This window comes from Balaenoptera acutorostrata, chromosome 1 (genome assembly GCF_949987535.1).
Source record: "Balaenoptera acutorostrata chromosome 1, mBalAcu1.1, whole genome shotgun sequence".
NCBI lineage: Eukaryota > Metazoa > Chordata > Mammalia > Artiodactyla > Balaenopteridae > Balaenoptera > Balaenoptera acutorostrata.
In genome coordinates, this window is record NC_080064.1 from 75,910,452 (window position 1) to 75,925,241 (window position 14,790).

Genomic DNA, 14,790 nt, shown 5'->3' on the forward strand with positions numbered 1-14,790 from the left:
TCAGGAACAAAACAAAGTAAGGAATTTCTGTTTTATATACATTTCCTAAATGATACCTAGGAAAATCATTTATGTCTCTGATATGCTTTTTTGGGGGGGGAGGGTAAACAGAAGGTATAGCATATAAACTGAAACTAGAGTATAAACTATGGGTTCTTTCATTTAGAATCAGTCTTGGCTCCTTTTAAAAAACATTTGTGTTTCTCAAGCAGGAAATCAGACATCTTTGCCATAGCCCCATTTTAAAAATTGTGGTAAAGTATACAACATAAAATTGGTCATTTTAATCATTTTAGGTGTACAATTCAGTTGCATTAAGCATATTCATATTGATGTGCAACCATCATTACCACCCATCTCCAGAACTTTGTAGTCATTCCAAACAGAAACTCTATATTCATTAAAAAACAATTCCTCATTCCTACCCCACTTAGCCTTTGGTAACCTCTACTGTATTTTCTGTTTATGAATTTGTCTATTCTTGGTACTTCATATAAGTGGAATCATACAGTATTTTCCCGTTTGGTCTGGCTTATTTCACATAGCATAATGTTTTCAAGGTACATCAATGTTGGAGCATGTATCAGAACTTCATTCCTTTTTAAGGCTGAATAATAGTCCACTGTATGTACCTACCATATTTTATCAGTTCATCTGTTGATGCACATTGGGGTTGTTTCTACCTTTTGGTTCTTCTGAATAATATCTCTGTGAACACTGGTATACAAATATCTGTTTGAGTCCCTTCTTTCAATTCTTTTGGGTATATATGTGAAGTAGAATTACTGGATCATATATGGTAATTCTATCTTTTAACTTTTGAGGAACTGCCAAACTATTTCCCACAGTGGTTATACCGTAATACATTCCCACCAGCAATGTATAACGGTTCCAATTTCTCCATATCTTCACCAGCACTTCTTATTTTCCTCTTTTGGGGGGATGGTAATAGCCATCTTAATGGTACAAAGTGGTATCTAACTATGGTTTTGATGTGTACCTAATGACTAGTGATGTTGAGCATCTTTTCATTTGTTGGCCATTGTATATCTTCTTCAGAGAAATGTCTGTTAAGTCTTTTGCCCATTTTTATTTATTTATTTATTTATTATTTTTGGCTGCACCAGGTCTTAGTTGCGGCACACAGGATCTTCGTTGTGGCATGCGGACTATTAGCTGTGGCATGCATGTGGGATCTAGTTCCCCGACCAGGGATCGAACCCAGGCCCCCTGCATTGGGAGCGTGGAGTCTTACCCACAGGACCACCAGGGAAGTCCCTTGCCCATTTTTAAATTGGGTTGCTTGGGGTTTCTTTTTGTTTGTTTTTTGTGTGGGGTTTTAAGAGTTCTTCATATATTTTGGATATTAATCCCTTATCGAACATAAAATATGCAAATTATTTTCTCCCAGTCAGTGGGATGTCTTTTCACTCTCTTGATAGTGTCCTTTGATGCACAGAAGTTTTAAATTTTGCTGTAGTCCAATTTATTGTTTTCATTTGTTGAATGTCCTTTTGGTGTCAGCTCCAAGAAATCATTGCCAAATCTAATGTCATGAAGCCTTTCACCTAAGTAAGTTTTCTTTTAAGAGTTTTATAGTTTTAGCTCTTACATTTAGGACTTTGATCCATTTTAAGTTATTTTTTAAAATTTTGATATTATTCCAAATGTGGGTTACAGTAATAGTTTTCATCATTTTGAGTCAATTTTTGTATATGATGTAAGCTAAGGGTCCAGCTTCATTCTTTTGCATGTGGCTATCCAGTTTTCCCAGAACTATTTGTTGAAAAAACTGTCCTTTTTCCACTGAATGGTCTTGGCACCCTTGTTGGAAATCAGTTGACCATATATGAGAGAGTTTATTTCTGTGCCATGACCTCATTTTGTACAAGTAGGAAATAATAGGCCCTATAATCCTTTTATAGGTATGCAATAGATACTTTCTGGTAATGTAATATATATAGTACAGAAGGTCTATGCCAGAAGGGCTATCATATATAATAAAAGGATATGGTAAAAAAAAGAAGAAAAACAAATAACACCAAAAAAGATTTTAAAGCACATTTTTATTATAGATAGATAGATAGGCAAGTGTGGTCTGCTGTGGCTAATTAATAGTATGTTTATAATGGATGTACATGCTTTTCTATATACCAAAAGGTATAATATTTTTCTTTTATTACTTAACTAACACTTCTCTGACAACAAGGAAAGTCTGAACTTACTGAGCCTATTTTAAATAGCAAAGGACTGTTTTTGTTTTCCTGAATGTTACTTTAAAGACTGGTAAATTGAATTCTTTTAGGTCCCAACACATTAAATTTAAGAACAGTGAAAGAAAATCAATGAATAATTACAAAAACATGTAATTTCTATGAAGCAGAAATATAAAGTTTTTATAATTTAAAACATCAGCAATTTCAAAAGATTTGCTGAATTAGAACTTTATAAAATATATATACACAAAATATCATCCCAGATGATCATGGATTTTTAAAAATAGTATATCACAACCCCTAAACTCTAACCCAAACCTACTACTGGATGTAGCTGGCCTACAATTTTTTACAGCAATTTAAAAAATAAAAGTTAAAAAAACCCTCCCAATTCTCTTGTGCTTAAGCACAGGTTACAATGTGCTGGCTTTGATTCTAATATCCACAAAGAGAATTTTAAAATAAAACAAGGACTTCACATAAATAATGTTTTACTTGTTATTAAGTATGTGACCAAACAAATTAAAATAAGTACTAACAACCAAAACATATCTTGATGTAACCAGTACATACACTCTTAAAGAATGACAAAGACGAATAAAGAAATAGTCTGTGAAAGCCACAAGCACCTTGTTTTAGAAAGAGCCCCAAGCAACACAAAAAGGCAACATGTAAGAGGTAGTGTATCACCGGCTAAGATGTATATGCCCACTGGGGACCTGAATACAGCTTAGTATTTGGGAAAATAAGACGTATCAGACTGTGGCTTGCAATTTTTAGACAGAAGCATTGCACGTTTGGGAGCATTAGCCAGTATTGCTCCATAGTGCTTTGCGTCTCCAGCTGTCTAATGGGTACTTTGCTCTCAGACAGTCAAAAAATATAGAATATCCTGAAGAATTCCATGTTTATAAATGTTCAGTTCTAGGGAATTCTCTAAGAAAGCTCAGATCAATATAATTTTTAAAAGAATTAAATACTTATAGTCCTTTAAAAAAATGCCTTGTCTCCTTCTTAGGAGGAAGTCTTTTCTTCCTGAGATTCTTTAAGATTTAGCCAATGCTTTATTCCATGCATTTCATAATCCAATAGTACCTTTCTGTCTATATTTTTCCCTCTGCAGCAATTACCTGGCCAACAGCATGAATTCTGAACTAATTCAGAGACTTTAGAGAAAGCATACAGAACTGCTTTCAATGTAGTACTTCCGTTCAGTTTTGAGATGAGGAAGCTTTTGTACTTCAATTACTGGAAGTTGATTAGGGTCCTGGGTGTGAAAAAGGAATTTTGCTTTATGCCAGCTGCCATCTTGAATCTGTAAAATAAGAATGAAATGCTTTAATCTGAATTGTTTCATTAGCAGCAGACAGTGTCCTTCATAGACAATGTAGACTTATTTTAAGGATCAGAAATAATGAACAGAAAGTGCCTAGAACAATGCCTGGCACAGAGTAAATGCTCAAAAAACGGTAACAATTACTATGAATAATTGAAAATATGTGCTTATTCCTTTCTCTAAATGGCATTGTGTGTTCTGATTTTTCTTTTGAGGGTTTCTGCTTCTGTTGTCTGTGGATCATTGGACCAGATATGAATTTAAAAACTGCACTATTCCTAATAAATATGAGTAATACCCATCTGCTTTGTGTTCCTTTATTTGGGACTGATGCTTCAGGATGGGCATTTTTCTTGGATGAAAGGGAATGAGCTAGCTCAACCTCTCTGTACTTTAGGCAGGAAATAAGCAGAATCACTTCAGTAGAAGTAAATTATAATTACGTTGAATCATCTTTTAGGTTTCTTTTTTTCCATTCTGTGGTTACCGTTTATATAGTTTCTTTCATTCCTCTCTTCCTTTCCTTCTAAGCCTTTCTGTTTCTCTTTATTACTGTATGCTCTTTTGTTTCTGGTAAATTCTGTTACGGATCAAAAACTATTTATTATATGATTAAGATTCAAGAAGACAAAATAGAGAAACACAGTTGACTAGTTTTGTGAAGCTTTATATACAGGAGTTTATTCATTTACTCATTCACAGAATTATCATGGTATAAATTTTAAAGTTTGAAGGAGCTTTAGAAATTATCTAAACTATAAATTCCATTTTATGTTAAGGCAATTGAAGCTCACAGAAGATAAATTACCAAAGTCATAAGCTTGGTGTAATAACTAGAATAGAGTTCCCTGTGTAAGACGCTGTCAGATTAACTTCATTAAATCTCAAACAATATGTGTTGAACACTAAGTACATTTGGCACAGTTGAATAAGATGTAATCCTCCATTTCCTTACAGTGCTTGGAAAACATAAAGATGAATAAATTGGTTCTGGCTTCTGAATTCTAGCAACTTATAAATTTAGTTGGGGAGAGGAGAAACAAACAGCCATAATATAAGACTGTATATGATAAGTGCAACATAAATAACGTAGACAATGAGTGCTAAGTCCCTCATTTCCAACTGGAAGTGTCAGGGAAAGCTTTGTGAATTCAGAATTTAAGATGATGGGCCTTAAAGTTTGCCTACAATTTCCACTTGGTTAGAGGGGTAGAGAATGGCACTTACAGAGAAAGGGAATGACCTGAATAGAAAAAAACAAAACAGTTGGAAAAGTAGAATCTGGTTGTGAAAATAAGCCTAGCACGGGGTGTAAGTGCACAGATTTTGACTTGGAACAGATTTTGATAGAAACCCAAGTACAGCTATTCTCTTCACATATAAAATGGGAAGAATAAAAACCTACCTCACAGTGTTGTGTGGATTAAATGAGTCTTCAATTAAAAGTCCCTAGCAGTGTAGCATGGCATTGACTTTGGAACTGTACACACCTGGGGTTGATTTCTTGCTCCTCTGCTAATTAGCTGTATGACCTTGAACAAGTTACTTAACCTCTGTGCCTTCACTTTCTTACCTATAAAATGATACTAATAGGAACTTCTTCACAAAGCTGTTATAATTAAATAATGTATGCAGTACATGGTACCTGTCATCTAATAAGTCTCCAATAATTAGTAGTAGGAATTGTTGTTTTTGTTGTTATTATTATAAATAGATCAGGTGGACCACACTTCAGGGTACACAGTCAGTGAAAGGTAGAAAGGTAGGTTGGGGCCTGACTATTCTAACTGCTGAATAAAGAGCTGATAAGTTTTGATTGTGTCTCATAAATAGTAGTGAGTCACTAAAAGTTTCGGGACAGGGCTTCCCTGGTGGCGCAGTGGTTGAGAGTCTGCCTGCCAATGCAGAGGACACGGGTTCGAGTCCTGGTCTGGGAGGATCCCACATGCCACGGAGCAACTAGGCCCGTGAGCCACAATTGCTGAGCCTGCGCGTCTGGAGCTTGTGCTCCGCGACAAGAGAGGCCGCGATGGTGAGAGGCCCGCGCATCGCGATGAAGAGTGGCCCCCGCTTGCCACAACTGGAGAGGGCCCTCGCACAGAAACGAAGACCCAACATAGCCATAAAAAAATAAAAAAATAAAAAAATAAAATAAATAAAAGTTTCGGGACAAAATTGTGAAAGTTAAATTAATTTGTTGGTAATATTGATCTCTTCACCTATAGAGAGTGAGCTGTATACTTCTGACTGTTTGCTTATGATTTTTCAAATACCCAAGAGCTGTTTATCTGAAAATGAAATGTGAAAAAGTAAAGCACTCTAGAAATGGTAAGAGATCTTAAATCATGGGCTTCATAGTACACCAGAACAGGAAACCAAGCTACTTAAAGAAATAAGGATGTATGTAAAGTGGACAACCCTGTACTATATAACAGGAGTCAGCAAACTCTTCTGTAAAGGGTTAGATAATAAATGTTTTAGGTTTTGTGGGCCATACAGTCTCTGTCGCACTTGCTCAACTCTGCCATTGTAGTGCGATAACAGCCCTAGATAATAAACAAACGAATGAGTGTGGCTGTGTTCCAGTAGCATATATGTACACAGACGAGTGCTGGGCTAGATTTGGTCTGTGGATTATAGTTTGCCGACACCTACTCTACAACGTAATGTTTTAAAATTATAGACTCTTCACTATTATTTAATTTTAATAGGAAAAATGGGCTATGATTCAAATACTCATTTGTAGGGTCAATCTGCCATTATGCCCATTATTTGGTATCAGGTATAGGGACTGACAAAATGAAATAAAGCTGACTTGCCTCTATAACCTGTCTTCCATGAAGTAATGAGATGCAGAATCACAGTGGTAAAAATATAGGAAAGAAATCATTTGTCTATATGCCCTATCTGCCATCTGTCTATCCATCCATCCATCTATCTATGATATAATTATTTCATATGGGGCATAAAAATTAAATTTATGTATTAACACCTGTTTTGCATATAAAACTTCATGGATGACCAGTGGGTGTGACAAAAGTTGATATGATATAAGCAAACAATTGATTCTGAAAAATGTACGGTTATTATACATCAGGCCCATTAAAACTTACTACCCTTCTGTATCTGCAGTTTGCAATTAAAGTCTTACTCATTATATTAATTTTATATAGTTTTATCAATTTTAAGTTAGTTATATTGAACAATTCTAAAAGTGCCATTCCCTTACCTTGCAGTCATCTGAAAGCACTTTAGGTTCAAGTAGAGTGTTTTCTTCGAAAATCTGGCTATTCCATCCCTTGAAACCAATAGTCAATCCTGAGCCACTTGTCTGAGCACTTGTCCACACTGGAGTGTTTAGACAATGAATGGTGATGATATGGGTGGCTTCTGAGCTCAGTAAATGAAGGAAGTTCATCTGGACTTTTCCGACTCCAAACTCCAACTAATGTCATTGAAACAATATGCAAGTTACAAGATATGGCAATTGAAAGACTTATAGTTTGGGGAAACCTGAAGAAAGTCCTTGACAGGCCAGGGGTGGGGCAGGGGGGAATCCCTGATTTATAGCATTTTCTGATTTCCACCCCTATGGTGGGAGTTGTAAATACTCCCACCATGGCTGGTTTTAGGCTATCAAGGTAGTGTCATTAAACATGGAGTTCGCAAGAGACATTAATAGTAGGCTCTCCTGAGCAGTATGAGCTGGCTTTAGCGTACTACTAGGCTACTAGATATGAACAAAAAAAAAGGAGATACTTTGCATAATGTTATTTGAGATGCATAATTTGTTGTTGATTATTGCTTAAAATTTTTTCATAAAAATCTGAAATTCTGTCTATACTTTCATTTGAAGATTTATTTTTGAGTTTCCAAAGATAAGTTAAAAGTTGTAATAATAAATTCATTAATTTTAACTATGAGAGCCTTTACAGACAAAGACAGACTCTTAACCTTTGTGTCGCCAGCCCCTAATGCAGTTCCAGTCATACAGTGAGTCATCAGTAAATGTTTGCTGCATGAATGAATGAATGCATGAACAAGTATTTATTAATAAAGTGAACGATATAGGGCAACATTGGAGCAAGGAAGTATGACTGCACATTTTCTAGGCTTGAACAAGGAAGCAGATTTTTCTATAGCTTTAGACATCATCATCATCATCATTATTATTTTAGCATTATTCAAGCATGGGGATGGTCATAACATAAATGAATAGAAGTAGTTCCTACTGAGGAATTTATGTTGATCTCCAAACACAAAATCAGAGAAGTATCAGTTATGAGGTAACAGAGAAGGAAAAAAATAAAATGACAACAAAAAAGCAAAACTTCAGGGAAAGAGAGGAAAGGCAAAGGAAGAGTATAAGGATGAAAACATGGAAGGATCATCATGAGGAATATTAGAGCTGAAGTAATTCAAATTCCTTCATTGTGCAGATGAGAACCACAAACCTGTGCAGTATGTAGCCTTTCTGAGCTTTAGTTTCTTTGTTGGTAAAGCTGGGTATAACCCCGACATGACAGGGGTGTTATGAGGATTTGAGGTGCCCACTGTCATTTCACTAGCACAGCACCTGGCACAGAGTGGGCTCTCTGGTGGCCCACAGCATCATTCCCCAGGTTTGTAGAGGAAAAGAAATTAGAATCCAGGTTCCAGATTCCAAGTCTACTGTTCTTTCCACTACCTGCGCAGTCTTTCTCAGGTTGAGTTTATGGATAGGAGAGATGGGAGAATTGATTCAGCCAAGGAAAGAATTGGAGTGCAGCTTCTTCACTTGATCCTGTCTTCTTTGCACACCAGTCTCCCCTTTTCTTCCATGATAATCCAAATAAAAATCCTGGGCTAGACCCAGGGGAGTGAGGATGATTGTGCATAGTTCGGAAGCAGGACGATCATGCTGCTCCTCATTAGTTACACAGATTCCATAGGAACCTAAGAATCCTCCCCTCCTCTGCTCTGGGTAACAGTGGTGAATGGCTATTGAGATGAGCTGGTGAAACACCCTAGTTAATGAAGGGGAGCGTTTTAGGAGGAGAGGGCAGTCTAATGATAAGCAGCTGGAGGGACTGACAGACACAGTGCATATTTTAGCTGCTGCCTTTCTGTGGTGGACAAAACACACAATAGGTCCGTGTATCAGTTCTTTGTCAATGAGAAAAGTTCTTGGGAAGGCCAAGGTAGTTTAACCAGAAAAAGAAAGAAATGCAGTTTTAGTTCCTTCAATATATGTTATAGATAGAACTAAGCTTTAGGGTTTAGAAATGCTTGTTATAATATCCAGTGTTACATACCAAACTAACTTTCATTCATTCTAAACATTTGGTTTATAGAATTATACTTGTAAGAAGTTTTAAATAATATCCAGTGGATGTTTAGGAGAGGTTATTTTTGTGCCCAGTCACCAAAAATAGCGAGCTTTGTGGTGAAATTCCTCTTTTAATCATGATGATGTCTTTTTCAGTAAAACTTAAGGTAACTGATTACTGAGTACAAACACTGCAGCTGTTTGGGAATTTTCTAATGAATTCATGTGCATAAAAACATATGTTTTACATTTTTAAAAGGAATTTAAAAAGCATAGTCAGTAGAGTAAGCCAAGCTAAGCCAGTCATAAAAATTCATAATCAAAATGTCAAGATTTAACAGGATTATTTTTAAAAAACAAAAAATTTCTTCCTCATATATGGTAGAGAATACCTTGCTTCCATTCATAAAATTCATAATTATTTAAAATGAAAGAATTTAAAAAATCACTGTTTACTGATAGTGCGCAAGTACTAAATTCAAAACATACCTTTGTTACAGAGACAGGAGATAGACATGTCTGACCACCAGCACTGAAATTGCAGAAAACCTCAATGGCATCTGAAGGGCATCCAAGATTTGGATCAATCCAGTATTTTCCTATTATTGTAAAACAAAAGATATTTAAATGCCATGCTAAAATATATTTGAACTATCCTTACAAATTATCATGATACTTTCAATATATTTTTCACGCTTTTTCCTTTTAAAAAACTTAGAAGATTATAAAGATACTTACATTTAGTCAAAGAATGAAAGCTGCAAGCATAATGTAAAACCAATACTGAAAATACTGTATTTTTCACATACCTATCAATTTAAGGGTATTTTATAATTTTAATAAAAAATAGGGGCTTCCCTGGTGGCGCAGTGGTTGAGAATCTGCCTGCCAATGCAGGGGACATGGGTTCGAGCCCTGGTCTGGGAAGATCCTACATGCCGCGGAGCAACTAGGCCCATGAGCCACAACTATTGAGCCTGCGCGTCTGGAGCCTGTGCTCCGCAACGAGAGGCCGCGATAATGAGAGGCCCATGCACCGCGATGAAGAGTGGCCCCCACTTGCTGCAACTAGAGAAAGCCCTCACACAGAAACGAAGACCCAACACAGCCATAAATAAATAAATAAATAAATAAATAAATAAATAAATTGGGGGGGAATTTAAAAATAAATAAATAAATAACTGAATGGCTGAATCTGTTGCTTCATTCTATAGATAAGCGCAGCAACTTAAAGTGAATTGTCTAAAAAAGTTACGTAGTTAATAGAAAAGTTGAAATTAATATGGGATATGTGTATATTTTTGTTCTATGTCATTACAGAGCTTAAAAATGAATATATATATTTAAAAAACAGAAACAACTTCTTCAGTCTCTCCGAGGAAAAACATATCTTTATGTGTAATATTGATAATTAAAATAAAAGGAATAAACATTTTTTGTTTCCAGAAGAAAAATGTGCAATTAAATGGTTATTTTTGTGCTTTCTTTTCAGATTTGTAAGTGGAAAAAACTGAAATCTCTACAGCCAGTGTAAGCCTGCCAACCTTTGCCTCCACTGAGTGCCCAGGAGAATCAAATGGTGTGTAAAAGACTTCAAGACATATTCAGACTGAAAAGTACTGGGCTAGCGTCTTAATTCCGGAATAACAGGCTCAGAATACTGAAATAGCACCTTATTCTAAACGCAAAGGGCAGGAATGTTTGAATGAGATGGCCCTGCCTTCTTGCATTAAAAAGGCAAGACAATCAAACAGTATTTGTAAAATGTCATTTTCTATAATAGGTAGAAATCCTTGTTTGTTCCATTCCTATCCCACAGCAAAGATTCTTCCAGCTCATCCTGGGCTTCACCTGGTGTATCATTTTAGACTTCCACAACATCCTCGACTATTCTCCCCTCTACTATTCTACTAATTCTTCAAAGTGAAGACTTGCCGAATTGGTACTTCCAAGAGTAGGGGACTGTTACAGACAGTCCAGATAGCTGGACCCCACCCCCAGAGTTGCTGAATCATTAAATCTGGGATGGGGCTTGAGAATCTGCATCTAATTCTGGTCCACGGACTATATTCGGAGAATCACTGATCTATTGAAATATGGAAGAAAGGGGTGAAAAAGATCCTAATACCACCTCCATCCTGTTTTTTCCCATTTCCTCAGAATGTTGAACATTTTGTAGTTTGTAGAAATTATAGCTGGGGTTTTTTTTTTTTTTTAAACCAGGATCTGATCCAGGCTTACAGTCATATCTCGATTCATCATCTCTTCTCTTTCAAGAAATAGTTTCCTACTACTATGTGAGTGAATATATTCTTTATAAAACGTTTTCCTTCAAGCAAGGTCTCATTGTTACATGGGGTGGAATGCTTTGAATTCAGGCATTATGTTGTACAATGGTGAACTGGTAGGGGCTTCATATTTTTTTCAGGGTATGCTGAGCTACAGATAAAGCACTATACCATAATACATCTTTTACAGGCCTAAATGCTCTAACTCCAAATTGGCTCTCTCCTGAGAACACTGCTTCCCCTGCAGCTCTTTCAAGTTCTGCCACAGCCTCTACAGCATTGTGCCTGGGTGGGGAAGGGGTCTTTCTTGCTCCTCATTGCCACTTTCAGACCGTTCTCCCCACTTTCTCCCTAAAAACACTCCCTGGTAAAATTGCTGTCATTTCACTGTATCACCTGTTACCTCTTCCTGTTGCTATCACCAAATTTATTTCTTTGATGATTCTAGCTTTTGGCTAGCTATCACTTTCAGAAAATCTATTTATAACCTAATTCTTCGTGATTTTACATCCACATGGTTGATATTTGCAATACCGACTTCTCAGTGCCTCGAACTCTCTCCCACCAACGTTTTTGTACCCTTCTCCTGTCCTGTGTACTTTAACCATTAACTTATAAGGCCATACCCTAGTTTTTGTTATTACCTACAGCTAGATCTCCTCCATGATTTCACCTCTCTTCTCATTCCAGCTCTTTCCCTCTAGTATTCTGACTCTAATAATTCTTTGATCCCATTAGGACCTACTATCCATTGATACTACCACTTTTTCATTGTCCTTCATAATCATGTGTTCACTTCTCTTCCTGCCTAGCTTAAAACCCACAGTCCTTTGCTATGATCATTTCCTTAGAGACTTCCTTAACATTCTTGCCCTGCCTCACTTCATTATGCTTGTCTTATAAAATCCCAGTCCTGCATAAATCCAGTTTTGTGCCTAATCTGTGCCTGTACCTGCACAACTGAATGTGCCTAGAGAAAAACACAACTATGCTGACTGGCCTCACTTTAAATTCACATGTTTGAAAGGCTGCCAGACAATACTACTATGTTTCCCTAGTTCATTTCCTCTGTCACCTTCCTAGTTAACCATTTGAAACCTTTTCTATCCTCTCAAGTTAATTATACCTTTCCTTCATTCTTATTCTTGACTGAGAACCTTTCAGTTTCACTGAGACAACTAAAGCAAACTGAAGTAAACTTATATAAGCTCCCATAATGACCTTTACCCATCTATCTGTACTTGCACACATATATTCTGCCTTCCCTCTTATTATTGTGAATAAACCGTGTTCCTAAATAAGGTTCACCTTGTCCGTTAAACCTTCCATTTCAGATTTTTCCTCTCATTTTTTCTTTTGAGTCAGCTTCTGTTGTCTGCTGTTTCTGCCTGTTCTCATTCGTGGTGTTTTGTCAGCTTGTGTGCTTAGCTATCATTGATTGTGTGCTGGGCACTATATTTGAAAAATTATTTGTGGAAATAATTTGAGCCCTAGGATGATATTATCTTTTATAGAAGAGTTTTGTTTGTTTCTGTCAGGTATGAGGGGGTACTAGCAGCCTGGAATCATCTTAGTCCAAGTTCACAGTTTGAGATTTTCTGAGCAATCTTGATGATGTGAAGCTAGGCTGCAATCTGTACGAATATCTTTTCTTTCAGTTTATTTTTACTCTTAAAGTGGAGCCCTTTGAAAGCCTAAGTCCCCACCTTTTGTGGACTTCAGATTCCAACCTTTTTGACCCCTATCCCCGTGAAGCCACCAAAAGCACTACTCAGTTTCTGAATACACCCAGGGCAAAAGTAGCTCTAAGTATGTGTTCATCTCTCTGCTGTCTTTTTCAAAATATTGGCTTGAAAGTCCCTCACTACTTTGTCAGTATTTGATGCTTTTAACTTAATTTTCAAAAAGTTTCGTTAGGCAGATTGAATCACCTGCTTCATTAATGGGAGTGGAAACTCTCCAGCTCCAGCATTTTCTCTTAAAACCTGATACAATTTTAACTGCTACCATTCCTCTAAACCGCTCTTGCGAAGATCATCAAAGACCTTCCCATTACTAAATCTAGTAGCCTTTCTCAGTCTTCACCTAACTTGACATCGACCCAGTAGATCCCCTCCTCCTCAGGCAAACATTTTCTTCACTCCACATTCATCTAGTTTTCCTCTTATCTCTGTGATAGCTTCTTCTTAGTCTTCTTCGCTAGTTCCCCCTCAACTCCCTGACCTCTCTAAACATTGGGGAGCTCTAAGGCACAGTTTTTAGAATTCTTCTCTTTTCTTTATTTATCTGTTCTTTAGGTAGTCTTAAACAGTCTCAGGGCATTGGATACTATTTATATGCAAATGACTTCATAAATTTTACCCCTGGCCAGGACCTCACTCCTGAATAGCCAATGACCTACTTGACATCCTTACTTGAATGCCTAACAGACATCTCAAATTAAATACATCCAAAACTGAACTCCTGATCTTGTCTCCGAACTTGCTTCTCTATCCCTTTTGACAGAAATTCCACTCTTCTAGTCCCTTAGTCAAAAATCTTAGAGTCATCCTTTATCATTCTATTTCTCTCATAACCCACATCCGAATTACCAACAAAAAACTGCTGGCTCTACCTTAAAACATATCCAAAGATCTGACCATTTCTTATCACTTCCCCACCACCAATTCTAGTCCAAGCCATCATCATCTCTTACTGGATTATTTCAATAGTCTTCTCAATGTCTCCTTCTACCCTGTCCTCATTATATTTGCAATACAACACCCAGAGTAACATTTTAAAAATTTAAGTCAAGTCACGTTATTCCTTTGCTCAAAATCTTCCAGAGGCTTCCCATCTTATTCAGTAAAAGCTGGAGTCTTTTGAGTAATCTATAAGATCCTGTATAATCTGGTTTCTTGACATCTTTCTGACTTCATTTCCTACCTTTCTTCCCCTTATGCACTTTCTTCCAGTCACCTTGGCCTTCTTGCTAATAGTAGAACATGCTAAGTACATGCTCAGGTTCAAGGGCCTCTGCATTTGTTCTTTCTTCCTGGAAAGCTCTTTCCCCAGATTTCCTGTGGCTTGTTCCCTCACCTCCTTCTGATATTTCTCAAATGTCACTTTTTCAGAGATGCTCTATCTACCTACTCTATTTACCACTTCACCCCCCACCCTACTTTCTGTCACATCCCCTCTTCCCTGCTGTTTTGTGTTTCTCTATTGCACTTACAATCTCCTAGTGATGAAAGTATTTTTGGGCGTAAAGACTTTTCTGATACCTTACAAGCCATACCACTTAGCTATTTCTCCTATGAGGAAGGCAGACCTTGAATTAGATTTCAGTAATTTGTATGTCCTGTAGTGTCTTTGTTCCTTTCAGTTCTATAGAATTGCATTTTTATACCCTCAAATATGGGAAAGAATCAAATTTGAATTACTGTAGGCAGCTATAACTGTAAATATTATTTGTTTTTGTGATAATCTAGGGCAGGAAGTATCTATAGAAGTTAAGCATTTTATTAATATAAATAAAATGAATATTTTCACTATACTGTATTCTAGAATGGAAGATGTTTTTGGACAAACATGTATTTATAAATATATATGTATGTGTGTATGTGTGTGTGTATAAAATAACATATGGACTACTATTCATCC

At 36.6% G+C, this 14,790-nt stretch overlaps 1 protein-coding gene and 1 long non-coding RNA gene across 8 annotated transcripts in view; one reads left to right on the forward strand and one right to left on the reverse strand.

Annotated features, from left to right (window-relative positions):
• Positions 1-14,790, forward strand: part of LOC103017793 (uncharacterized) — a 59,418-nt gene that overhangs the window by 38,412 nt on the left and 6,216 nt on the right. Inside the window, exons 2-3 of the long non-coding RNA XR_450224.2 lie at positions 10,353-10,439; positions 11,084-11,157. This is a non-coding gene — a long non-coding RNA (uncharacterized LOC103017793). The remainder of the gene's footprint in view (positions 1-10,352; positions 10,440-11,083; positions 11,158-14,790) is intronic.
• The window catches only part of COL24A1 (collagen type XXIV alpha 1 chain), a 389,632-nt gene continuing 376,917 nt past the window's right edge, over positions 2,076-14,790 (reverse strand). For all 7 annotated transcript variants that reach the window (XM_057550626.1, XM_057550622.1, XM_057550627.1 and 4 more), the window contains 3 exons: positions 9,350-9,459; positions 6,782-6,997; positions 2,076-3,531 (listed from right to left, as the gene is read on the reverse strand). In XM_057550626.1, coding sequence (XP_057406609.1) covers positions 3,385-3,531; positions 6,782-6,997; positions 9,350-9,459 — 473 coding nt within the window. In that variant the 3' untranslated portion in view covers positions 2,076-3,384. The remainder of the gene's footprint in view (positions 3,532-6,781; positions 6,998-9,349; positions 9,460-14,790) is intronic.